At 43.5% G+C, this 27,459-nt stretch overlaps 1 protein-coding gene across 2 annotated transcripts; it reads left to right on the top strand.

Annotated features, from left to right (window-relative positions):
- Nucleotides 1-146: 146 nt before the first annotated feature.
- GPR137B (G protein-coupled receptor 137B) lies at nucleotides 147-26,387 on the top strand. 2 transcript variants are annotated; one of them, XM_086627592.1, is made up of 7 exons: nucleotides 147-515; nucleotides 9,309-9,358; nucleotides 14,432-14,654; nucleotides 18,907-19,060; nucleotides 21,149-21,273; nucleotides 24,598-24,722; nucleotides 26,253-26,387. In XM_086627592.1, the coding sequence occupies exons 1-7, from the start codon at nucleotides 147-149 to the stop codon at nucleotides 26,362-26,364; spliced, it is 1,158 nt and encodes a 385-aa protein (XP_086483718.1). In that variant the 3' UTR covers nucleotides 26,365-26,387. The 2 variants fall into 2 exon arrangements, with proteins under 2 accessions (XP_086483718.1, XP_009987852.1); XM_009989550.2 differs by having other exon boundaries at nucleotides 18,907-19,056; nucleotides 21,145-21,273.
- Nucleotides 26,388-27,459: the final 1,072 nt, after the last annotated feature.

Here is a 27,459-nt window from a genome sequence, read left to right on the forward strand (position 1 = left end):
CCCACACCGAGCTGCCAAAGAGGAAGTGCAGCTTGTTTTCTTTCATTTTCTTGATTCCTATGCTGTAGGAAGATGAAAGGAGAAGGAGGAGGAGGCAACAGCGGCAGCCAAACTTAATAAATAATTCCGAGGATTCCTGATATCAAATGGAGGCCCCTGAGTGGGACCCACTGAAAAATGACACCCTTCCGCCGACCCTGACGCCAGCTGTCCCTCCGTATGTGAAGCTGGGCCTGACCATTGTATATACTGTTTTTTATTCACTGCTTTTTGTGTTCATCTACGTCCAGCTCTGGCTGGTCCTTCACTATAGGCACAAGAGGTTCAGTTACCAAACTGTCTTTCTGTTTCTGTGCTTGTTTTGGGCCTCTCTTAGGACTGTGCTCTTTTCATTTTACTTCAAAGACTTTGTTACAGCAAATTCTCTCAGCCCCTTCATCTTCTGGCTTCTCTATTGCTTCCCAGTCTGCCTCCAGTTTTTCACCCTGACCCTGATGAATCTTTACTTCACACAGGTAAGCAACAGATATTTGGTTGATTAAATCTGACAGAATGGTAAAGCTTTGTTTTGTAAGAATCATGAGAAAAATGTGATTTCCTAATGTACCTTGGCAATGCAAATAGCAAATTTCAGTTATTTAGCTGGGAATTTTAACTTTTGATCTATATGCAAGTGATCAGTGTTACAGTGAAACTACAGCCTGAAGTGATCGTTTCAGGAATGACAGATAATATATCTACTGTCTATTAAATGGGTGTCATTTAATTTAAAGGTTGGGGAAAAGATGTATAGGAGAGCTTGAAAGCTAGACAGCCAAAATGCTGTTCTATTGTTACTCTTTATTATTGTTGTTGTTACTACCAGACTTCATAAACCTCCTGGCTTAGCAGACCTGATCTCTGTGTGCAGTCAGAACTGTAATTTCTAATTTTGCTGGCAACCCCCACCCCAGATTTTTGTAGGGTGGCTAACACGTTTCTGAGTGAGATTTCTATTCTGTGTATCACAATCAAAACTATTGATTGAGTCTTGCTGTGGACCTAAATTACTGTAATGATCTGTATTACAAATAGCAGTGACTCCAGACCCCAGTAAGTGCTAAGTGCTGTACAGACATACGCCCTCTGTTTCAAGGACGCTGTGATTAAACATAAAATAGCTGGATAGTGGGGTAAAGGAGATAGCATCTCCATTCAGAAAGAGGTCTCGAGAGTTTATCTGTGCTACAGACAGCTAAGAAGCCAGATGAGTTAGTCTGCACAGTGCTCCAGGTTGCTGCAGTTAGACGTGCTTGAAAGTATATATGGTGAGCTTAGGTATCTTGGCACTGGGCTGCAGGACACGATATTGGCATGCTGAGGCAAAGAAAGGCTGCTGGGCTTGCCTAAGATCTCACAGGAAGCTTGCAGGAGGACAGGGACTGGATTCCCTATCTCCTCAATCCCCCTACAGTGCCTGGGGCAGGACACCAAACCTGCACTCAGGTGACCCTTGTCAAAGTCCGCTTTCCCAGTGCAGAGGTAGTTGTCCAGGAGAACACCAGCCAGCCCTTGAGCATCCCCAGCAGTGTTCAGGATGCTTCGGGTGTTGCTGTGTGCCTCACTTGGAACCAGCTCGGTGCCGGGGACTGGGTGCTTCTGTAGAGCCTATGGTGTTTAACAGTGCTCTATAGTGATTACAGGCCTGTCAATTCTGAACAGCCTGGCTGGAGAGATCAGGCTGCTTGTGAGAGCTGCCATCCCAGAGCTGAAAAAGCAGCGATGGTAAGCTGTAAGAGGATCACTTGAGTTGTAGAGGGCATTAAATACTTAGAACCACATACACAGTTTTGGGCTTAGGTGTACTTTTCTGTATTCAGTGTCTGAAACACCTGCTAACTCACTCTGCTTCATTCCCTGGGACTTGAGGTATATTAAGGGATTACAGGAACCTTTCATCTACGTGCCATGCAAATCCAGCTCAGGCATGTGGTGACCTATGCTTTATCCCAGATCTATTGTGAGAGTCATTTGATAATGGCGCAGTTTCCCAGGGGCAAGTGTCCATCATCACACAGTCCATCCCCATCACAGTGGCTGGGACTAAGTCATAGCCCTAGGTCAGATTCTTCGCTCAGACACACATGTAGGGCTGCCATGGGAGTCCGGAGGCAGAATGCAGCATCCTTGCCCTTCGCCAAGAGAAGCCCAAGTTGGCATGAGCACAGAGCGGGCACAGCAATCTGCACGCTGTGCGTTAAGAGTGCCAGCACTTGGAGGCTTAGTGTTGCGAGTAACTGGTTCCTTTCATCTAAGGAGGATCTAAAAAGCGAGTATACAGAATGCACACATATGCCCTTTTAACTCATTTTTGGCGTTGCTGGCTGATATCATTCAGGAAGTACCAGTCACTCGTCGGACACAGAAAAAATGCTGAGGCTGTTGGTTCTGCCTTTGAGACAGTTTCTGCTTTGCCACTGTGAGCCCTCACGATCTTTTTCTGAGCCCCTCTGTAAAAGAGTGTCATAGTTACCCGTCTTGAAGAGCTGCCGTGAGGATTTGGGAACAGTATTTGCAAGGGACTTTCAGAGTTTGTGATGTGCGTCATAATCCTTAAGGATCGTGGGCCACTGTAGACAGGCGTATGATTAGTATTGTTGTTTGCTTTAGAGCTGGTTGCTCCCAGTGAAATCTCATCTCAAATATCTCCCCAGCCAAAACAAAGCCTTGAGAAATACAAGCACAGCCATTGTATGAGTATAGTGTAAGACACAGAATAAGTGCACATATTTTTAATTCACTGTTGTTAATTCTTTACTTCTAACCATTAAAAGGTGGTTTGGCTTGAAATTCAGCATCTTCTTGAGACTGTATATTTAATGCGCATCTAGCTTTCCACAGCAGGCAAGCAAGAACTAGTGTGAAAGGGGTGGGGAGAGAGAATTTTGTTTTCAGTAATGGCTTATAACTTCACAGACCTGTTCAGAAACAACTTTCATCCTTTTTTTTTTTTTTCTAGAAGGCAGGCAAGGAAGGTCTGCAACTCTATCTCATTGCATGAAAACTGTGCTATTTAACTGGTGCTTAGCTAGAGGGAAAGAAGTGATCTAAGTATAATATAGGGACAGAGGACTGGAAGAGACCTCATGGGTCTCTGGAATTTGCCAGTATTTATTACCTGCTGTATGGCACCCAGACATGTGGCACAGCTAGGTAAAAATTTAGACATAGGTGTGAGAAGAAAAAGTGATTCCAAAAATATTGCAAATCCTCCCAGCCAAACAAAAAACCTCATTTGCCAAGTGCCTGAGGGCATTTTTGAGAATAATAAGCACCTTTGAACTTGATAGAAAGTTAGCTACAACTGTTCTCTTTTTAATAGGTATTCCAAAGCAACGAGGATGCAAATTTAGACTGTATTTTATGTGTAGCAAGACAAATAAGCCATGATGGCGTCAGCACAGGAAGGGTTGTTCCCAGACCTGAGCATCTCTATCAACAGATACAGCAGAAGGAGCTATGATGTGTTGGGGCAGGATGCTAAAGTAGGGCACCTGTGGATGAAAGAGAAGTTGCAATCAAAATCGTTTTGACTCAAAAATTCCTGAGGGAATTTTGGATTAAGAGCCAAATTCAGGGTCCTTCGCTGTGCTCTTGATGCCCTACTTATGGCAGAATAGAAGGTAAGGCTTCTGCAGATAAGGCTTGTATAATTTAGCTCCTCTTGGAAATCATACTGTAGAAAATACATATGATTTCTAATGAGAGGGCTAAATTTATTAGAATTTATTAATCCTATGTCTGTATTCATTCTCTTCTAAAGAAAAAAATAAATAATGTGACCTACCTTCTCAGGATAAGCCTCTGTCTACTTAGAAATCATTAAAATAGATCTCAAGTGAAGATGAGATCCAGTGGCACTTTCATAAAACAGTAGCCCAAGACCAGCAAATGGCTGCATTGTACCAAGCCAGAGCAGGTCCCTGAGCCTGATCTATCAGACAGGGAGCTGAAGTGTGCATTTCCACCTACAGAGACCAAAAAGTCCATAGATATGTTTGCCTCACACCCCTGCAGCTGCCACAGGTTTATTTTGCTGCTGTATAAAGCAAAGACTGCAAATCAGCAAGCAACGTGTTTTCCACTTTAAGTGACTCCAGACAGCGAGGATCCTAAGACTCAGGTACTCTTTTATGTATGTCCTGCCTAGCCAAGTCTTCCCTGCCCCTGACAAGGGGAGACTGAGATGAATCCTTGGGCTTTACAGTCAGTGCTGTGGGCAAAAGTGTAAAGAGGCTCTGGGAAATGAAATAAGTTGCCTTTTTCAGTGTGTGTGAGGGGTGGGCAGAGAAGAGTTTGCTTCACTTTGTCCTGTTTGCTTCAGACTTCACGTTTCCCTGGGGAACAGGATACAAATGAAGCAGGAGGGAGGCTAGGATGGAGGGTTACAGACTCAAAAAACAAGGTCAGGGCCAAAGACCGTGAGCCATAGGGGATGCTGGAAATCCCAGGCCTCCCCTGTGGCCTGGCACAGCAAAACATTTGATGGGATGTAGGTTTAATCATCAGGTTGGAAACTTCTCTAGGGCCTAGGGAATGTGGTGCTGAGCTAAAGAGCTGTGAGGCTGTAGGGGTGGAGAAGGGCTGGTAGGCAGATTTACCTCGCTTTCCTCCTCCCTAACCATCTTCTCTTTTCTCTGGCATCCAGATTGAGAAGCTTACCCTGCCTCCCAGGCAGGGCTGATAAAATCAGGGACTTTCAAATGAGCAGAAATTGTGCAGAGTAAGACAGTTTAGAGGGAAGCTGGCCATGCTGGAAGTGACTGGCAGGGCGGGGTAAAACCAGTGCAAGGCTTTTAGAGAGGTTACATGTATCTCAGTGGAACTGGGGTATGCCTTAGCTCTGGGAAGAAATTAAGAGAACTTCTCTAATTACTGGGAATGGCATTTCAAAAGTAACACCACCAGCGAGAGAACAGAGAGAGTTTTTTATTTAGGAGAAATACTTATTTTTAGTAGAAATTAACACACCCTATTTTATAAAGCTTGTTAATTTAAAGCGTGCTTTAGAGGTATGTAGAACTACACAGGAGTCTATGGACGGTGAAGCATCAGCAAATATGTTTGGCGTGAAACGTTGCCCTCAGTATTGGATCTATAGGAGACGAATTGCAACTGCAGACTGGCTGGCTGTTAGCACCTGACATGAAGAATGAGGTCATTTGACTGAGAAAATAATTTGATAGGGAAGCTACACATGCAAGTTTACTGCGGCCACCAGCCCCACAATGGTTCCTATCCTTTCAGGACTATTTTTACCAATTTACACAAGGCTGAGTATGGTAGTGAGTCACGTTGCCCATGTCTGTAGGCCTCAAAACTGCATAGAGTATAGTGAGTAGAGGAAAAACTTGCGTATTTTGGGGAATTTGAAATGGAAGAATGAATGTGGGAGAAGGAGAGAAAGGGGAAAGTGGGCCTGGAGCTAGAAGATACACAGCAGAGGAAAAGCATACATGCTGCTGGTGAGGGGCTCTGGGCCTGCATGAGGTTGTGGCATATTTTCAGGGTGCAAAGAGAAGTTCACATGGAGTGTGACAGAGGAAGAGAGGGGCTGTGGTGAAAGGAACTGGGAAGGAAAAGTACACACTGTGCTCCTCATAGTGTTTTTGAAATGAGAACTGATAAATGAAACTGAACTTCATTCCTGTGCAGAGGGCCAGCTTGAGACATATGCAAGCACTTAACGCATACCTGAGGCTTTTTGGTGAGCTGGGCCGTGGCTCCTGTAAAAGTGAATTGATCAGCTAGCCCTAGAGGGACGCTGAAGCTTTGTCCCAGCAGTCACGTCAGTTCAGCTAAATCAGAGCATGGACTGAAAATTGCTCCAGTGAGATTTTCTTCTTCTTTTTCTCTGGGAATATGTGACTTGGCTTTAACACCTGTTTCACTGATACTTATAGAGCCAGAGTGGCTCCTGATTTAACTTTCATAACCGTGGCTGGAACTCCCTTAAGCTACGGTAGCCTGGCCCTCTCTGCCTACGGTGCTGCCCAGCAGCTCTGCAGAGCTCTCTGTGGCCAAGCTGCTGATGGACCCCTATGCCATCCCCACTGCTTCTCTACTGGGGCCTGGTGAAATGTCTTTAAGGTCAGCTGTTGTCATCAGTTCCTGCAACAGGAATTTTCCCTGGCTGTATGAAGGGCTTTTTGGAGTCCTTTTGTGCTGCTGCAGTTTTATAAGCCAGACGTATACCTCAGGGGAATGGAGGAGGGAGTGTGAGAATCTCATTTGAGATTTCCACTCCTTTGGCAAAAACAAGGAGTCAAAACAGGATATTTCTGCTTTAAAGAGCAAGTGAAGGGGGAAACACTTTAAAGATGAAAAAGTAACCCTTTAGACATTAGAAAATTAGCAAGGAATTTCACTGAATTTTCCTTGTGGCTATTCATCTTGAGGCTCTCTGAAAGGTCGTTTTTAAAAAGTCTTCCTCCTGTTTGCTGTTTATTCTATTCTTAGGAATGGCCTGATTTGCTCTGGTTTGCTGGAAGACTTGCTTAGATGACTCAGATATTGACTGGAAGCTTTCTCAACACTGTTGCGGGGAGGGACTGTTGAGCAACATGTCTCTTGAGCTAAATGTGAAAAGCAAAGAGCTGCACCCACACATGTAAGGTATATTGAGATCAGCCTCTGACATCCTTACTCCCACTGAACAGCCCTTTATTCTGAGACAATCACGTTGCTTCCAGCAAGGCTTCTCATGAAATAAGGCCACATCAGTGTTTAAGCAAAGGTGGCGGAACTTGGCCACCAGTGTTACTGCCTAGCAGTGAATTTTTAAGAGTGTCCATGCCTGGTAGTGTAGCTTTCATTCTATGTAGCATCCATTTTCTATGCAGTGTTCATTTCCTTTCTTAGCAGTCATTTTTCTCTGATAAAATTCAGAAGCATTTTTCAGCTGGGACAGGTTCACCAAATGTAGAATCACAGTAACAGCTGTTTTGGTGATCTCATATCTGGAGACCCTGCTGGATCTGCAGCAGGAACATCATTTTTGGTTTCAGCTAAGTTATCCATGGAGCTTTTGCTGGGTAGGGCAACCTTGGACTGATTTATGTGACAGGACTGCTCTGTGACATTATAGGGACGAGTGGATTGTTTTGGGGAAACCACAGGAGATGGTATTCAGGACCCTGTGAATTTTCTAGGTTTTGTAGATCCAGCACAACTCATTGCCCACTGCAGATTGCTTGTCTTGTGCAGTTCTTTGCACAGGCTCTGAACACTTCTGTTCAGTGCTACTCCTGAAAGCTGTTCAAATTAACGGTACAATACGTGTGAGTAAGAGCTACTCAGAACAGGTGAGGATTGTGGAATGGCCCTGAAGACAAGTTTTACTTGTTTAGTTTCATTGAGCTCAGGAATCTATTTCCTGCCACTTGCCCACAGTGTCTTCCAGAATAAGCAGGGTAGGCAACAAGTCTTGTACAAAAAGTGTACAGGAATTATTTGGAACCCCATCTCTTTTCTAAAAACTGACGGCCCCTCTGAGCATCAAGGAAACTCAGAACATTCACAACCCTCTTGTACCTCTCATTTCAGTAGCAAGTAAGTAAAACAACAGAAAATTTCTTCCTGAACTCCTGCGAGAATTCAAGATCCAAGAATTTGGAGAATGAATAACTAAAATCTTTTGTAAGGGATACTGCCAGAGATATTAACTATTTGAAAACAGTATCAATGGTTGCAGAATATTTTTAGAGATTTTTTTCTCCAACTTTTCAATTTTATTCTCAGCTATTATTTTTCTAAGGCCTGCTGAAAAGCTCAGTGTTCTCTGCTGGTTCAGCTAGTGCTAAGCAGGCTGATGCATCACAAAAATAATTTCCATGTCAAGGCAGCTGTTTATGGTGAATAGGAGTTAAATGACAAGTTGTTCCAGGAGTGCTGGAACAAGTGAAGCCTGATTTTCTCCAGATCTCTGTCTCATGCTTGACTTTGCGCCGTTTCCATAACTGAGGCATTTTTTACACTACTTCGCTATACAGAGTCTCTCATATTAGGTGATGCGTAGCATCATTATGCAGGATTCTCCTCACAGAGGTTGTGTATCAGATGCATTTAAAGGATTCCTTACTCCTCTCGAGTCACTAATTTTTAGGAGGGTGATAAAGGATCATATCTTTGATGCTTCAAGTATTTTTCCATCAATTCTCTGACCAGAGTATTTTAAGATTAGTGGGGGAAGAGATAAACAGGTTGACAGGCAGACACATGCCTACACATACATAGTGATCATGTAAGTCCTGTTTCCTTGGGAAAGCATGATAATCATAGCAAATATTATGCAAGCTATACAAAAGGGCATGCAAAACCAAGTGAAATGGATAAGGCAGGATAACTTGAGGAGAAAACAATTAGGAAACAACTCAGAATAAGTCATACAGCATGGGTTTTTTTTATAATACTAGCAGTCAGTGTGCTTTGTTGTTGGTTTAATGGACGTTTGTAGAGTGTGTTTGGAAAGCATGTTAGCTTGTGAAAAAGCAGTAGTGCTTCCCTGTGATTTTTTTAATAAGATATAAAATATGCTAATATATTTTTCTATAATTTCTGATGGTGGTTAAACACCTATGACTGGTATTACCTAGCCACATTGCAGAAATTATGATGTCAGTATTTCGTCTTTTCTGTTACAGCAAGGTAAGTACTGAGCATGAGCTGTCTCTGTAAAACTACATATTGTTGTATAGTAAACAGACAGTCATCAGAAGCCAAGTATATCTCAGAGTAAAACATTAAGTTTGGTTCTTGATGGCACCCTTTTGGCAATGTAACATGGATACAAACATATGTGTGTATATATATATAATATATATATATATATATACATCAGGCCAAGGTACTATGACAGGCTCTTCATGTGAATAGAACATCTGACCCAATATGCTGGTATGAGCTGGTCTACGTGAGAGACATGTGCTGTTAGGTCATGTAAAAGCCTAATAATTACTTGCCTCTATGATTATACTGGCATTGGTCCTCTTGTGAATACTGGTACAAAGGACCTTATTCACAAGCCAGAGTAAGTGAAAATAATGGTGTAGACAAATTGTGTACAAGTACATCGTGATCGCCTGCTGAGTGGTTTTAATACTTTGCGTAGAGCTTGCCTGCCATAGATAAGCAATAAATGCAAATCTGTTATCTAATGAAACCTATCATTACATTTCTTGTGACCTGTGAGACAGGATTCCTGTGGATCACAACGTCTTTCTTTACTTATATGTGTCCTATGTTTGATGCAATATTTTTCTGTTTTGCAGGTGATTTTCAAAGCTAAGTCAAAATACTCCCCAGAGCTATTGAAATACAGGTGAGAACTATGCAAACATTCGGTGTGATATAGATGAGTAGCCATGCTCTTTGAGAAACTCTACATCTTTGACAATGTGGCACTCATATCTCAGCTATTCATACTTATATACCAGTGTTTTTTGATGATAGTTCTGAGGCCAGCTTCTTCCTATGACATTTAAAATTCTGTGTCATTTCCCAGCACAAGCATCATCTTTAGATATTCACATATTTCAGAGGCAAATATTTCAAGTGCAAGGAGAAAACACCTTGGTGGTTCGTTTACAGGTTCTTAACAGTTGTATTGCTAGGTGAATTCAGATCCAACGCTTTGGTAAAGGTGGCAGAGCGATTATTGTGACAAGAATGAGTGGGACTGGGTATGTATTAATATGTGAGGTCAGACTCAAAAGTTTTGGGAAGATTAGAGAAGAGTTGTGAAGGGAAAGAGGTAGAGAGAATGGATTCAACTTGATGTGTTTGGGAGCTCACAGACAACCTTCCCTAACTCCATAGAGTTGAGGTTATGGTAGCTTTGCATTTAGGTGGAGAGATCTGTTTGGGATCTTGTTGAGCTGGAGGGATTGTCAGGAACTACTTGAAAGCTCCCCAAAGGGTGGTAATGTCCAGAAAGCTGAGAAAGAGCTCAAAAAATGAATGCTTATTGTGGCAATGCCTAAAAGCCTGTCAGGGGCAATGTTTAGACAGGAGAAGAGAGAGAGGTTGTCTCCGTTCTAAAGAAAAAATTTACAATCTGAAATCAGGATAGGAAAGCAGAGCAATTTGAAGCCGAAATCTGTTATTCGCTGACTGTTCAGGGAAACACAGTGCTGTATCAACAAGTCAAACATTAACATTGTCTTTCCCTTGGAAAGTTTCTTATCCAATTGGATTTTGATACAGCTGGAGAGGTGATCATCTGGGGCAAGTGCTTCAGAAACCATGTTTGGTAGAATGGCAGTACAATGCGAGCAGGCATGAGGTGAACTGTGCTTGGGCTGGTGAGGGTGTGGGGACACGGGGTGTCACAGCTGACTGAGAGATGTGGACTCCATGCTGATGCAGAAATCGTCAGGATGGGAACAGAGAGACTGCATCTATTTTGGTGGCCTCGGGAATGCTTTCAAGTTAGTGTGTCTGTGTGCATACCTTGGCAACATCCCAAACCACAAGGGGCAAGAGCTGGATGCTGCCTGGTAAACACTGTGGCATACAAATAAATTCATCCGCCTTTGTACTCTGGTTTCTGTGGGAAGGAGATCCAGGAGTATGGACTGGCAGACAAACACAGCACACACCAGCCAGGTCCCCAGCCAGCCCCCAGTGCAAGCCCCTGATGGTACACATAGGCAAGAGGAACAAAGAGGACAGCTTTTCACAAAGCCTGGGCTGCAGGTCATGGTGGTATGGGACAGATCTGTGAACATGTTCCTGGCTGGCTTTAGAGGCCAGAGGTAGAAGCTTTGAACCTTATCTGTTACTGATGTTTGTGGCAAGGCTTCATTCCTGAAACTGCTCGAAAATGTCTTTCTTCAAGCAAAGAGAGCTTGTGATATTTGCTCAATGCCTATGAAGTGACTACATTAGCACCCTGCTGATGTAGCTCTTAGAGTGTTTCCGTTTCTAAACACTTATGTACTGTGACTGGAATTAGTCATGCACAGACTACCCTCCCGACAACAGCTCCCTGTCCACCCTGAGTTTTGCCTGCTGCGCTTCTAACACAGATCGCTCTTGGACCTGGTCTATCCTTTTATCTCTTATTCAGCTCTGTTGGTAAAGGACTTCAGCGGTGTTTTCTTGTAGTATCTAGAACCCTTAGCACGAGTGGGGTTACCCTGTGCAAAAGAGGCGTATAAATAAAGCTGACCTGGTTTCCTTTGTAAATGCATGCACAACACAGCTGAGGTCCTGAGTCTTAGTTGTTACAGGCAAGTGAAAGGTCACAGAATCACAGAGTGGTTTGGGTTGGAGGGGACCTTTAAAGGTCATCAGGTCCAATTGCCGTCCCATGGGCGGGGACATCTTTCATTAGATCAGATTGCTCAAATCCTGATGGAAAGATGGTGATGGGTGAGAGAAAGATGGATGGCCTACAGACAGGGACTGGAGTTTGCACTTACTGAATTTGATTTTTCTTCATTGCTGAATGCTCACTTTTTGAATTTTTTTCCCTCATTTTCTTTAATAAGTGTCAGATCTTATTGCCTGATATTGACATTTCTGCAACAGATGATGGCAACATAAACAGGGCAATAGAGAGGTAGGATTGCTATCTATGTATTGGCACAGGTCTCAGAAATCAGCATAATTTCAGATATGGAAAAAATTGATAAAATCCTATGAGCGATCCAGAATCTTAAACAAAGTTTACTCAACACGGCCTTCAGGATGTTAGTCACTGTGGCAAAAGCTCGTGGCGAAGCCTGTGACAGCCCAACTTCATATTTAAACAGTCCTTCTGCACGTCTCCCTGGGCTTGGGGATTTCTTACAGCCACTGGGTTTGGATGAGGCTTGCTGTGCTGTGTGTGCATGCCTTGTTACCCACAAGCCTCAGATGCTGTACCATTTCTGAGGAAACCACATACAAAATGAAGTCGTTTCAAACAGATTTTCCTGTTAAACAAGGCAAAACTCTGCATTTATCTGAAGTTTGATTTTAAGCTCAAATTAAAACTTAGGGGTGCATCCAGCCCAAACCAGAAAGAACAGAATACCCTGGCACGTGCCTTTCCTGGCAAACCAGATTACACAGAACAGATTACAGGAGCAGAAACAGCTCCTTTTAAGGGACTAGCCTCAAAATGAGGATTAGGCACAATAGGCCTTTGAACAGCCACTGGTGCAATCTGGAAGCACCTCTCTTGCCCTGCCTTTCTGTTTTCTAAAAAAACATATATGCTTATTCATGCCTTGTAGGTGCCCTTTTAGCTGAGCTGTAAGTATACATCCTGCCTTTGAGTGAGTTAGGAATGCTTTCTGCAGCTGCAGAGACCCTAAAACTGCCCTGGGAGACACAGCCTGCATCTCCATCAGCGCTTATTCAGAAGTTCAGCAACAATGATTCTCTTGTCAAAACAGGCAGCCGTTCCCCAGCCACATCATGTTAATAAGGGGGATGGAAGATCATTATGTGAAGAGCTGCACAACTGACTGGCCATGACAGCTCACCCTGGCACGTACGGGAGTGTGTGGGCATGAGAGCGTGACAGTGCTTTTTTTTGCTAAACTCTGTCAAGAAGCAGCCTGGCCTGGAAGCCTCTAAGCCTTGCTAGCTGCAAGCCTGCATCAAGGGCACGCAGGCTGCACTGAAGCAGAAGGTCCCTTTGACTAAGCTGAGCAAAAAGAGAGCAAGTACTTACTGTCCCTCAAGCAGGCAGCATGTAAGACCGTACCTTTCCTCATAAGCCCAAACCCCATAAGAATATTGTACCCGCACTACAATGAAGGAGTAGAGATGAGATTATGAAATAGGCTTCGAGAGGGGAAGGAAAGGAAGACATGTGACCATCAATTAAAGACTTTTGAGATATTGATAAAAGCTGTAAATGTACCCCCCATTACAACTGGGAGCTGCATTCTCCAGAGGAAGCTATGTGAGAGAGGAGCTTCAGGACTGCAGCGCATCCAGCATTAGACTGTGAGGTTTACAGGAACTACCTCTAGCTGCTTATCCTAAAAACAGAGCCCTGCCCTGGAAGGTTAAGAATGAGCACGGTCTTCCCCCTTAGAGGGATTTTCCGTGACTGGCAAGGAAAAGACAGCATCCTCACTTACTGCCAGATATAGCTGGAAAGAAGGGCGCTGATTCACAAGCAGGGACTTTTAGGCTTTCAGTTCCCCATTATACACTTAAAAAGTCTCAAAGGTATACCCCTTCCTTCCTTACACTCTGAAAAGAAGCCAGCTACGCTTCAGCTTTGCAGCTGGGTTGCTGCTATCATGAAAGGATATGAATGTGTGAAAGAAAAAGATCACCATTGGTTAAAGTATTTTTAAACAATCAGAATTTGATTTCTCAGGGACAGTCTGGATGTTAATTGTTAGCCAAATTCAAAGCTCCCAGCAGGCATGAAAAGCTGAGGCCAAAACCTCTTGTTCACTGACTGCAGATTATGACTCTTGTCTGTGATTCTGTGATTTATCAGTAATTGCCTTGGTCAGCAATGATAATGAAGTAAGCAAACACCTGAAATGGAAACATGCCTTTTTTTTTTTTTTAAGTTAAAAGCTCCACAGCTGTGTGTAGGAGTAAAGAGGAATTGGAAGCAGCTTTCCTTGAGTATGTGGTATACTTACATTGCAGGTATCAGTGCTGGGTAGGTGGGAAAAAACAGATGGAGAAAACCAGTCCAGCTTCTGGACTTCTGTCTGTCACATTTCTGTTCCAGCTCTGCTCCTGTCATTGTGCAAATAAACCTCTTGCCTGGTGTAGATGGCAAAACACCAACCCAGAATCAATAAGCATATTTAAATTTCTTGACGTTTCTTTCAAGAGGTTGCCCATGACCAAGTTATTTAGGAAAAGGAACAGATAAAGATGCTGGGGAATTGGTAACTCAGAGATTTTTCCTACTCTTACACACTTCCCTTATTTAAAATGAAATCTGATGGCGAACATCAGCAGTCAGCGATGCTTCTCATGGCAGTGGTGGTGTAGTAAAACCAGGATCAAAACCAGTCCATTTCAGGCAACTTCAGCTTTTGTGAGGTCTCTCCTGTCAGTGAGTAGTCAGAGAGTTTGTGCTGTGTATGAAGTGCATGCTCTGAAAAAGTACTTGTGTGTTTCAAGTAGTTTTTAAGAACCGTGCTGTTGTGTTTCCACTCCAAACACTCTTCCCTGTTTTGCTGCTTGATGTTAGTTTCTTTACTCACAGCCTATTGTGTAACTGTAAAAACAGGTTTGAAATAAACTAAGTTAATGTCTCCAGCAATCTGGAGCGCTTTGATTTGGGCTGAAGTGACTGGTCACTCTGTCAGCTGTGGCAGCCCAACATGTGCAGCTTTCATTGCTCAGAATGCAGCCTCCATCTCATGACTGACACTTGCTGAACAATGTCGCTAAAACTGTTTTCTCCTCACTCTCCCAGGTTGCCCCTCTACCTGGCTTCTCTTTTCATAAGTCTCCTCTTCCTCTTGGTGAATTTAACATGTGCAGTATTGGTGAGGACACAGAACTCAGAGAGAAAAGTCATTGTCTCTGTCCGGGTGGCAATTAATGACACGTTGTTTGTGCTGTGCGCTGTTTCACTCTCCGTCTGCCTGTATAAGATTTCCAAGATGTCTTTAGCCAACATTTACTTGGAGTCCAAGGTAAGGTACATTTTCCGTTCTTTTCGAGTACCTTCTGAGAGACAAGGGTAGCGCAAGGCAAAGCCACACAGTTCTTTAGATCCCCTGAGAGCTGGAGGCCTTAAACTTCACAGCTGGTGCTTGGTTGGCCACCCTGCTCATATATGAATTAAATACTAAGTGCTAGCAAGGGTGCTTTGGGCTAACACCAGTGACCCCAAAATATGTATTTCTGAGGCAGAGTTTACAGAACTTATTGGCTGGGGTTTCTCACAGCTGTTTTTCAAGTGGATACTGCTTTCTCCAGATCCCTGTCTGAAGGCCACTTCATTTCAGTACTGCTACATAGAAGTGGTCTATACTTTGGGATCCAGATTATTAACTGATTAATTGTTTAAGGTAGCAGCATGCTGAAGAAAAGCCAGATGATACAGAATATGAATCTCCCTTTATACATTTGCATACTGTCCTATAGATCATGAGAATGTGTTTTAAAAGATTTAATGTGTTATAAATTCAGCCAAGTGGGAAGAAGGGGAAAAAAAGTCTGTCATATTACTCTACATAACGTTCCTTAAAGAAATATTGTTAGGTTTACAGCTTTGGGCACATTCAGTGGTCAAGGCGCTGGATGGCATCGTGTAAGCCTGCAGCGTTTGTTGTAGAATCAGTGAAATGTGTTTTGTATTTATAAATAATGAAATGGGGCTTCCAAAGGTCCTCACATTTGCAGTAGATAGTTAAATCTTAAAATGAATTATTAATTTAACCAATAGCACATTACCTTTACCACAACAAACTTTTCAAAAATATAAGTTCCAGCTACTGTTTAGGAAATCTTATAACCACATTCCTCTCTCCATTTACTTAATCAGATGAAAAGAGTACTTCTCCTGATTAATCAAATCTGGCCGTAATGCACAACAACTGAAAGTTCAGGGATGAATAGAAGATTTAAAAACACAGCTTAGTTTGTTTTGTTTCTTTCAAGCCTGTCACTTGCTGACCAAAGGGCATGGGCAGTGGATTATTTTTACCAGTAAGAAAAGTTTTTCCACTGCTGCAAATCACAGAAGAGTAAATCTCTGTAACAAAGCAGTGCTAACCTAAGGGAGGCTTTGGTAGATTACTTTCTTCCGTTTCCTCCTCCTGCAGGAAGCCTAATCTTCTTTACTTCTAGCTATTTCACAAAACCCAAACAAACTCTAACTAACATTATTGCAGACAGGAAGGGACAGGACATTCAGCTGATGAAAGTTTGAATGTGGAAATGAGAATTAAAAAGTGCTTTGCTCCTTTCTGCTGACCTGAAATGGGGGTTCCTCCGGGGACTTTCAGTAGCATTTGACTGCACATACTTAGGAATACAGATGGCTACAGCTGGCAGTGAAAAAACATCCTGGTTTAATCTGCTACTGTTGTGCTGAAAAAACTACCTAAAGAAGAAAAATCCATTCTCTACAGTGATGTGATAAAAGTAGCATTGCAGATAATGCATGCTCTATGGTGCACGTAGGTAGGCATTGGTACTGGCAGCCTTTTATTTGCGTCTCCCATCTGCTGGCACGTGTCTTCTGACCAAATGTGAAAACACGTTCACCTCTGTGACCCAGCGTAGGGGACCATTCTTGTTCTCTGTGCCAAGGCTTTGACAGCCCCAAGGAGGTGCACAGCCCTGCCCTTAGGTGCTGACTTGGGCTGGTTCTGTGCTGGCCAGAAGCATCATGTAGTGGGGCACGCTGCAAACTCAGGGCTCCCCCTCTTTTCTGTAGGGGCCTGTGACTGAAAACAGGTTCCTCTGACTTTATTTTTACTGCTGCGTTCTCCCTTCCCCAAGCCATTAAGTATATTTAACTGGCAGCAAAACCAGGACACTTTTACCTCCTTTTTTGTATTTGGTGGGGTTGAAGTTTGTTAAATCTCTAGCATATTTAACTATTAACTGTTAAAGAATGACAGCTATGTAAAGAAACCTATATAGGGAAATACCGACCCCGTTCTGCTCTTCACTTCTGCTATCCCCAGTCTGTAAATGCCACTGAGCTGGGGTATGGCATGTCCCAGTCAGCAGCTTCTCTCTACTCTCTTACCCTCCGTTTCCATGACAGCTAGTACCGGAGAAGAATAGAGAAGTGCCTAGCAAACGTTTCCTCTGTGGCATTTCCTGCTGGCTGGTCTTGCCACAGCTTTCACCACTGCCTGCTGTGTATCTGCCTTCAGTTCCCATATAGCAGCAGACTCTTGGCTCACTCCCAGCATGGCTGCAGGTTATGGCCCAGCGGACAGTGGTAGTTCCAGTGTGTTTTAAGCAGGAAGTCGGTCAGAGAGGTTGACTGCACTGGGGATATTTTAATACTCCAGAGCCTGGCTGTCCCCTAAATCAACATTATTTTGCTGGGAAGACAGGCAAGCTAGTTTTCTCCAAGCTTTTCTGACTACTCTGAGTTCTTCTTTACTGACAATTTAGGGAGTGCAGACTGAGGAGCTGGGTTGGCAGAGCCACAGGGACAATAGCCACCAGTGTGGGCAAGCAGCAGGGGGGCCCTGGTGGTCTCCTGAAGGCCAGGGATGCAGGACAGGGTGACTTGGTGACTCTCCCTGATGCTTCAGTAGCCATCTTGTTATGTTTGTGCCCTACCTGCCACAGTGCTTCGGACATCTGCTTCTTGGCTGCAAAGCTGGAAGCAGAGTGTGTCAGTGGAGAGAATAGAGCGCAGAGCTTCCTGTCTCCTGCACTGGTATAAAAGGTCCTGTGCGCAGAGGAGCAACTTCCCTCTAGGCCCCTCTCGCTCACACAGATGTGTGTGGGTCTCTGTCAGGAGAGGGAGCGGGCAGGGCTAGTGAAGCAAATGACTGCAAGGTACCTTGCTCCTCTAAAAGCACCCAGAGCTTTAACCTGTCTTTCCTTCTTTGGCTGTGAAAATCACTATATCAGAGCCAACTGCACAGGATTTACTTTGAGCTTCCTTCACAGCCAGTCTCATTTTTGTACATCTGTGTGCCTCCATGATCAAGAGGGCTGGAGCCTATGAAGACAGTCTGAGAGAGCTGGGATTGTTCAGTCTGGAGAAGAGAAGACTCTGTGGAGACCTTCTAGCAGCCTTCCAGTACCTAAAAGGGGGCCTACAAGAAAGCTGGAGGTGATTTTTACAAGGGCATGTAGTGATAGGACAAGGGGAAATGGCTTTAAACTGAAAGAGGGGAGATTTAAATTAGATATAAGGAAGAAATTTTTTACATTCAGGGTGGCGGGGCACTGGAACAGGTTGCCCAGAGAAGTTGTGGATGCCCCATCCCTGGAAGTGTTCAAGGCCAGGTTGGATGGAGCTTTGCGCAACGTGATCTAGTGGAAAGTGTCCTTGCCCATGGCAGGGGGGATGGAACTAGATGGTCTTTAAGGTCCCTTCCAACCCAAACCATTCTATGATTCTCTGATCTGTGATCAGACTTATGCTGATCCCTGTAGTCATGGCTCCTGGATTCATTCCTTCCTTTCTTGCTGCTACAACTCCTGTGCTGGTGTCTCAGTCCCCCACAGTAACCCTCCCCGCCTGACACAGCAGTCAGGTGTCACTCATTCCTCGTGCTGGATTAGGCTCTTTCCCCTGCTCTGTCCATTTTACTCTCCAGGGCTTAGGAACTGTTGTGATTTCACACTCTGTAGTCTTATTCTTCCCCTTGTGCCTAAGCTCCCACTCGCAGACTGCCCCACCATGGTCACTCTGCCCATAGGCTGTGCTTCCCCTTTGTTTCCTCTGTGTTGACATTAGGTAAGGCAGGATGTTCTGTTCCTGTCTGTGCTGTGTTTAACTGCTGACTGTTATGATCTGCCCCATACTTAGGAAATAGATGCACAGCAAGCAGTTGTAAAAAGATGCAAGGTTGCATCATGCTAGCTAGCCAGCATCTGATGATACAGGATACTCTTGCTAACACACAGCTGAAGGCTGAATTCTCTTCCTCCTGCTGATACCAAGTGTAGTAGTTCTTACGTGTTTTCATTGCTCTGAAAATAGCACTTTTACAATAAGTTGTAGGAATTAGTTGCAGCCCATCTTGGTAAGGGCTGGAACTGCTACAATTGCCTGGAAACTATTGTACTGATAAAATACAGGAATATACATGGTATAGGATATTATGATCAAAGAAGGAAAAAGAAAAAGTTGGTCGCATCAGACAGAGTAGCATGACATCCCTCGAAGTCCATGCAAAGCAAAGTTCTTGTCATCTTCCCTTATGAATAATAACTAACCCGTGCCTACATCTCTTGCAGGGCTCATCTGTCTGTCAGGTGACAAGTATAGGAGTGACTGTTATACTACTTTATACCTCACGAGCCTGTTACAACTTGTTCATCTTATCATTTTCCCAGACGAAGAAGGTCAATTCTTTTGATTACGATTGGTACAACGTATCAGATCAGGCAAGTATGAAAATATTTTCTGCTAATGAGAAAAACTCATTCTGTAAGGGATGGCTGATTTCTTAAATGTTATGACAAGAGGAATCGATATATTAAAATCCTCTTTTTTCCCCTTTTATTCAGTGCACTATGATTGTTTAGTCCAGAAATACAAATTTCTGGTAATTTCAGCATAAGGAGGGGAAAAAAACCCGGTGATAAAAGAAAGATGTAACTACTAGCCAAATAATTAAAAAAACCCAACAACAAACCAATCTTTTATTTACCTTGATTTTATTATTAAAAGAAAATCCTTTTATTAAAAAAGACAGGTGTTTTATCCATTAGAAAGAATGTACTGTACTTGGAGAAGCAGAATAACAGTACTTGATTCCACTGAAATGCTCAGTTATGAAGTCACCATGGAATCTCCCATTGCCACCCAGGGCTGTGGAGTTATTTACCTTAGTTCTGTCCCTACTGTGATAACTTCTGCAGTTTGAGAATAAGGCGGTGATTCTTCCCAACCTTTGATTGCAAGTGACAATTCAGATTGAAAACTAACAGCAGTAAAAACACTAAAGGAAATAGCAGGGGATTCTTTGTTGAATTTTATGAAATTTGAGCATCCAGCTCCTTTCCCTGCTTTGAAACACGTGGTTAGGTCCCAGTAGTTTTTCAGCTCTATCAAGGCTAGGCAAAATGTCAGGCCTGGGTCTGGGCCATGAGTACATTTTGTTTGGCCTCAAAATCACAGACTCATGATGTCTCCCCACACTCTCAGCAAGCACCTACAGACCAAAAGCAGTGTTCCCAGCCACACAAGGGCCTTGTATTGCCAGGGTGGCCAAGCAAACCTGGAACCCTGAACAATTTTCGGTTGTGCAGTAGGTAAAACTGTAAATAAGAGGTAAGTAAACAGTAAGGTAGGATTGCCCGGAGGACCTCATTAAGAGTTAGTTGAGTAGGGTCTGTCAAGGGAGCACTAATTAATCCTGCTGCGGTGTAGAGAAGAGGTGCGGAGCTGGCTGTTGCCACTCCATGTAACTAGAAGACAGAGGTTTAAGCAGAAGGGCACTAGGTTGTGATTCATCTCCTGAATCAAACACGTTCTCTCCTGTCCTTGGGTCCTGGAGTGTTGCTGCTGCTGACCCCTTGCAGGGGTCACTTCTTGTGCTGACTCCTACAGTCTGGAGTAACAGCTGCTGGAACTTTAGGGCCAGAATACTTGGTCCTGTTTCCCTCATAGAGATAGAAGTTGTTCATAGGCAGCTTGCTGGAATGCTTTAAGCCTTAGGACGCTACTACTGATTTTTGAACATCCGATCTGACTTGTGACATTAAGGTTGCCTGGATTTTGGAGTAAATTATTTGAGCCATATGTAAAAGGCCTGAAACTAAGGAGGAGGTGCTCAATTTGGTACCAGAATCAAGCCCAATGTTTGTACTGTCGTACTGCCTCAGGTCACCTGTCAGAAACATTACCCTTTTCTCTTCCGTACAAAACACGTGAAAGGACAGGATTTGCCCTCTGCAGCGATGGTGAATGACGGAAGGCAAATCTAAAGAGGAATTCAAAGCTAATGCTGGAGTAACAGCATGGTTGTTCAAGCTAACAATGTGTCCTAATTTGAAGGGATCCAAGCCTCAATTTTTAAAAGATGGATTGCCAGCAATGCCCTTGAAGACCTGGGCATTGGTTGTTCCTTCACATATTATTCCGAGCTGGACAAGGACTGGAAAACCAGTTTCTCATTACCTCGATTTGATCCCTTGATCAAATGGTTGCTTGCCAGACTCTTAGACTGGAAAGACCCTTGCATTAAACTTTGATTTTGCTGAAGGAAAGATAGGAGAAGGAGGGAGGAAGAAAGATAAAAGCGAAGTCATGTACCCAACAAGACAGAATATTGATTTTTATTTTTTTTAGTATGCCTTTAATCATTAGCCAGGTTAATCTGGCTTTAGCGGAAGGAATTTCTGGCCATGTCGTCAAGCATTTCAGCCACTTAAATGTAGGTCTTCATAAGAAGACATGTTGCCTCCTGCACCTTTTAAATGAGCTGCCATCTTTGTTTTTAAACACTTTTCCCTTTGACTTTTCAACAGGCAGATCTGAAATGCCAGCTTGGAGACGCAGGTTACATAGTATTTGGTGTGATCCTTTTCATCTGGGAGCTCTTGCCTACTTCCTTGGTTGTGTATTTCTTCCGTGTCCGAAACCCTACAAAAGATCTAGTAAGTAGAGTTTGTTAGTGTATTTGTCAGTGTAATGTCCAGGTAGTTTTGGAGGGCTCAACTTCCGAGGGAGGATTGCTTCTTTACGTTTTGGTTTCTCTTTTTCAATGTGTCCCTGGCAGAATAAAAGCAAAGCAAACTTCTCACTTCTTTATGCTAAGTCCTCATGAGAGAAACTCATCATATTTACCTGGAAGGAAGAAAAAGTGTTTCTCAGACAGTTTACCTTAAAAATCAGGATCCTTCTTAGATTTAGGGACAAATTCCCTTTGGGTTAATACAGTACTTTACTGGAGTCAGTGGAAAAGGAGTTTGTTACCCAAAATTGTGATCTTTCATCACACAGCAGTGAAAACGGTTGTGTGCTAACTGTTCAACAGCGTGTATGAAATAATAGATTGAATTCTTTCAGCCCTGTACCCATCGAATTGTTTCCATGTCAAAGACCGATAGCCATAATAAGACCTTGCTGACATTTTTGTTTGCTATTTCAGCAGATATTAGAGTGTGAGCTGTAAGGATAATTCCCTATAAGTATCCATAATATCTAGGTAGTTAATAGATGGACAAGCATCTTTTTATAGCTGTAAGCAACATCTCCAGGTTAGCGTAGGGTATGCTGGTTGACAGGCACATGAGGAAGATCAGCTCTGCACCAGGATTACCAAGGTAATGTCTCTTTCGGTAGGCCAAAGCTAACCAAAGCCAATATTCCCCAAGAAGGATGTGAATGGTAAATTCACAAGAGAAGCAATTAATAGAATAACTTTTTAGAGAAGGCGATGGTTTTTATTCTTACATGCAGATTTCAGAGACAATGATAAAGCCAAGTTGAACACAGCTATAACAAATCCCCACCTCTATAAAGCTCTTCTTACCGTTCACCTGTGATACCTGACATCACACTAAGAAACCCCATGGACCCCAGTGTCCATCACAAAAAAAATCTTAGCCCCACTCCTGCTTAAAAATTAGCCAGGACAACTGAAAAGAGAATAAATGTTTAAAGTACAGCCTAGTAGTGCTGCTCTTCTAAAAAGTGACCTCAGAGAGATGTAATTTTATTTAAAGTGAGTTTAGTAAGTCTAGACCTGCTGGTCAAGTTTAGATAGCGTGGCAGAGATTCACAGGAAAAGGAAAATAAGGAACATGGTCTAATCTCTACTTTCAAAAAGCTGATCACATAAAGACTTGGAATCCTACTCAAATGAGAGCTCAAATGGATTCAAACAGGCCGTGTTCTCTCAGAAGTCAAAGAGCACTGCAGTAACACAAATTTTTGCGTTGTGATTTGCAGAAAGCATTAAATCTCCGTAACAATATAGTTCAGAAGAGTCAATCAGTGATATCATGTCTTTCAGGGATACTTTTTTAGGGTAGACATGATCTGACACAGTGGATAGGTCATATGTATTTTTTCTACACGAGACAAATATTTATGCTAAACAATATTATGGTAAGAGGAAAACTGGAAACGACAATGTTAGAAAGAAACAAAAAATGAAGGGACTCTGTCGCAAGGCAAAAACTGAACTTCAGTGCAAGTGTGCCACAAGAGGGAGACCGAGGGCCACAGGACTTTAATGTGTTCGGCAGGCTGTTAACAACAGTTAAGGCATCAAATGGTCCAGTGGTAGAAATTTGGCCAGAAACCGTGGGGTTATAATTAAAACAAACCCTCTTTTAGCTAAAAAAATCTTAACAACAACTCTGATTTAGTAAAAATCAAAAATGTTCTTTATTTTTAATAAGGAACAATCCCAAGAAATACTTGTTCTTTGGTTTTACCAATTCAAGGCTTCAGAAACAAGAAGTTTGAGTAGAGGCAGCCTGCGCTCCGCACTGTTCAAATGTAAAGCTCACTCGAGAGACAATTATAGCCTGGAACGAGCTGTCTCTCCGCTTTGGTGCTGACACAGGGTAACTGCAGGGCGTGGTCCTTTGCCTCCCCTTGCCTTCAGCCAGGCAAATGTTGGAAAATGGGGAGATGACAGAGATGGACCTATCTTTGGTTCATCTTTGTCAAAGTCATTTAACATCTGAAAAACAGGGGGAGATTAAACTGCTCCCCTGCCTAAGGCCAAGGAGAAGATGTCATCCTTGCTTACCCACAGGCGCAGGGAACCCTGCTCCCTGGGGATGGAAGCAGTGGATCAGTGGAAGAGGCTCAGCTGGCTCCTAGATGTCCCTCTGCACTGTTTCCGGAATCAAACTGACCTTTTGAATGTTGTATGTTTGCTGTTTTCAGTCATAGGGAAATAAAAGCAAAATGCTTTGTAAATGAAGAAGTTACATGTACACCCCTTTCCCTGTTTCATCGAAGGACATTTCCTTCAGATTTGACATTCACAGGACTGTAGTGTAGATACTGAAATTGCTCAGGGAGGTCCAAAGGGCTTTTCAGCTGTGGTTTCATTAAGCAGGGTGCCAAGGTTTAGCATGATCATTCCTGAGGCAAGGGAGGTAACATACCAGGAAAGGAGGGTTACAAATTTGGGTGGTTAAACAAAATCTCTTTAGGTGTTTCATATCCTTCAGCTCTTCAGCTGCTTCGTGTCCTGGGTTTGGATGGGATAGAGTTAACTTTTTCATGGGAAGCTGAGAGGGGACACAGTGCAGGCGACTGACCCAGACTGTCCAGGGGGCTATTCCATACCATATGACATCATGCTCAGAATATATATTGGCGGAGCTAGCCGAGGGACAGGCATTGGCTTTGCAGGTCAGGAGCGGGCTGGGTTCTCGGTTCCGCGTGGTGAGCAGCTGTAGCACTCGCTTTGTATTGTTCTTGTACAAGTATTATTGTAGTTATTATCCCTTCTCATTTGTTTTCTTGTACTGTCCTATTAAATTGTCCTTATCCCAAACCACCAGTTTTGCCCTTTTCTCCTGATTTTCTCCTCCCCACCCCACCGAGGGGGATGACTGAGCGAGGGGCAGCGTGGTAGCTTAGCTGCTGGCTGGGCTAAACCATAACACTTCCCTACTGCTCACTTCAAGTCAGCTGGCTAAAAGTGCCAAGTGGCCAGGATGGACAGGAATTGGGCAGACAGGTTAAACGTGTACTGGAGGGCGCTTTCAGAAATGGGTCGTATCTGTTAGCTAGAAAGAAGGAAAAGGAAGAGCTATTAAGATCAGTAGATGATCACTATACTGGTGGAGAAAAACAGAAAATGCAAAAAGATTTCTGCTGTCTACAGCAAATGTAAAATTTCCCGATTTATTTTGGAAGCCAGGAGGTAAGTCTGCAATGACTTCTTTTAGAAGTCAGGTGCCAGTTTATCTATCTTTTGCAAGTAATGACTGAGGTTTCCCTTCCCTCAGGCCAATGCAGGAATGGTCCCAAGTCATGGCTTCAGTCCCAGATCTTACTTCTTCGACAACCCTCGCAGATATGACAGCGATGACGATCTAGCGTGGAATATTGCACCACAGGGGGCACAGGGCAGGTGAGATCCAAGAGGGAATTGCTTGATTCCTGGAACAGAAACCAGAAGAGGAAGAACTCCCACACACTACAGAAGACTAGTGTGAATTGTCTAGCTCCAATTGTTGCATAAATTCCAGGGGGTGAGGGGAAGGAAAGGGGGAAGCTGAAGTGGAAAGGCAGAACCAAGTGCCTGTAGGGATCCAAGGGCCCCATAGAGACTGCAAGGACACAAGAATGAAAACGGTCACGCATTTAAAGAATTTTAACAGCATGCCACTCTTTTTGAAAAACTCAGGTCAGATTTTTGGGTTGAATGTTTCACCCTCTGCTTCTTCCATAAGTGGCCTAAGAAGGGCCACTCACTAGTTTAAGAGTGTGAGCAAGGCAGCCTAGAAAAACAGCTTGTCTCCCTGTCTTCAGGGAGAGCAGGCGGAAGCTCAACAGTGCAGGCAGCAGCGGTAGTGAGAAGCCTCTCAACTGAGGTTGCCCTGGAACATGGCTAAAGGTCTTGGGTTCACCTGAAATGAAACGGGCATTTGCCTTCCCACTTGCTGAAAGCTTATGCCAATCTACCAAACTGCCGAAATCCCACACAACCCAGAACTGGCACAAAAAGCCTGTTTTTCCTGTGTAACTGTGACCTTTAGGTAGGGATTCCCTTCCAGGAAGGAGCAGTTCACAGCAGGAATAATAGCACCCAATGCAGGGAAGGAAAGGCACTGCCAGGACACTATCCTGCCCTGACAGGAGGAGGCTCAGTCACGTGTTATTCATTTGCTTCTTCCTGTGTCTACAGTGTGCTGGTAGTAGATCAGTGTAATCAGTCATCTTAAAATGAAGGCTAACGAGCTAACCGGAGCTAACGTACCCAGACCTAGTTCTTGTCACTCATTGAGCTACGATTGTGCAGTCGCTGTCTCTGAGCCCAAGCCATGATTCAGTAGAGCTGGATATTCACTGTTTACAGTTACTGGTCATCCTACCCCTGCGTTAGTTTTTCACGTAGTAACTGCACCCTCCGAGGCTGCTGGAGGTGGTGCACGTCGGGCTGGTATCCAGCCTAGAGCCAGAGGCATGAGGGAATGGGCCACGCTGGTGTCACAGGCACAAACCAGCCACGTGCGTTGTCTCAGGCCACTGGTGGGAGAAAAGCCAGTACGCCAGCACGGCTGAGCAAGTACCAGGCCCCAGTACACGGACACAGGAGGTTTGGGTCTGGCACGGACAGCACTTGCAGTGCTGGGACTTGGCCTGGATTAGCAGCACTGCTGCTAGGGTTTCCAGACACCTTCGGGATTAGTGGAGCAGAAAGGGGAGGGTCCTTAGTGAACTAGAAGAATCAGGAAACCCTGAGTTGAAAACACTTGGGCCAAAATAATTCACAGATCAGAAAAATAAATAGCTGCCTGAACCCTTGGTTGGGTTTTATTTTATTTTTGCACTTCAGCATGAGAACTACATCTACGTGATTGCATTTTGCTCACGTTGACTAACCAGGTATCTTCAAAACCAACCTGCCAGCCACTAATACTTCTGTTTTCTTTTTCAGTTTCTCTCCAGACTACTATGACTGGAGCCATCAGAACAACAGTTTCATGGCTTACATAGGATCCCTCCAACAAGATCCAGCACTGGACACAGACCGGCCGAGCCCTATATAACTTTAATCAACTACAGCGTTCTAGGACATTCCAATATTAAAACAAATGCTCTCAAAAACAAAGTTTAGCAATTTCTCTTCACCTTTTGGTTTTTAGAAGTGTTCCTATGCACAGATAAATGAAGAACTTGTCTGCCACGAGCTTTTCATAGTTCAAGGAGAAGTATAAGCTAATGATTTAAACTTTGAAGACTGTTCTAATAAATACCTTGCTCTAAGCCATGGTATTTTTGGCTTTGAATAGAGTTGTTAGAGGGTATAACTTAATCATTTTATGCTCATTTTAAAAGAGCAAATTTCATGAAGTGAAATGGCATAATTATTTTTAAAGTATTTTTATTTTTACACTGTGTATTAGGTTAGAAATACAAGATTATGATGAATATACTGTAAACACACGAAGGGGCTGTTCAAATGCATGACAGTAGCGATTGTTACGTGCACATAAAAGCCTGTAAGGGAAGAACATCAACCCAATTAAACACTGTCTCTTCAAGTTATTGCTACAGTCTTGGAGCACAGTTTACTCTCTGGATCTTCACTGCTTACTCAATGCAACGGGATGGTTGGAGGCTGAAAGTCATCTATACTCTAGTTACGATCTCAAAACACACTGCGCTCTTTTAAGAAAGTAAGAAGATTCTGTCTTCTCAGCAGCTATAAGGACAGTCTCAGAACGGTAGAGATGGGCACCTGCTCTGGCCGGAGCATTGTGAACTGCAGATCAGGCCAAGAATTTGTGCGTTTGAAAAACTGAAGTTGTGGCATCATCTCTGTCAATCAGTTCTAGGTATGTTATGTGGAAGAGTAAGCCAAATACCTAGCCAGGGAGATGAATACAACCAAGAGTACTTATGTATTTATGAAAAACCTAGAAGTACAGTCTGGGAATAGAACAAGAGCCAGGAATACGTAAAGCAGAGGAACCTCAAGCGGACCTAGAGGATAAACTCTGTATAACTAGCAGAAGGTCCAAAAAGCCATGCTTCAGCCTTGTATGTTCAAGAATAAATTTGGTGGTTTATGGTGGGAAATGGAGGATAAATACCATTCTAATATGTGACATTTGCTCACAGAAAGCCTAAAAATAATTAAT

The sequence above is a fragment of the Tauraco erythrolophus genome, chromosome 2 (assembly GCF_009769465.1).
Source record: "Tauraco erythrolophus isolate bTauEry1 chromosome 2, bTauEry1.pri, whole genome shotgun sequence".
NCBI classification, from domain to species: Eukaryota; Metazoa; Chordata; class Aves; order Musophagiformes; family Musophagidae; genus Tauraco; species Tauraco erythrolophus.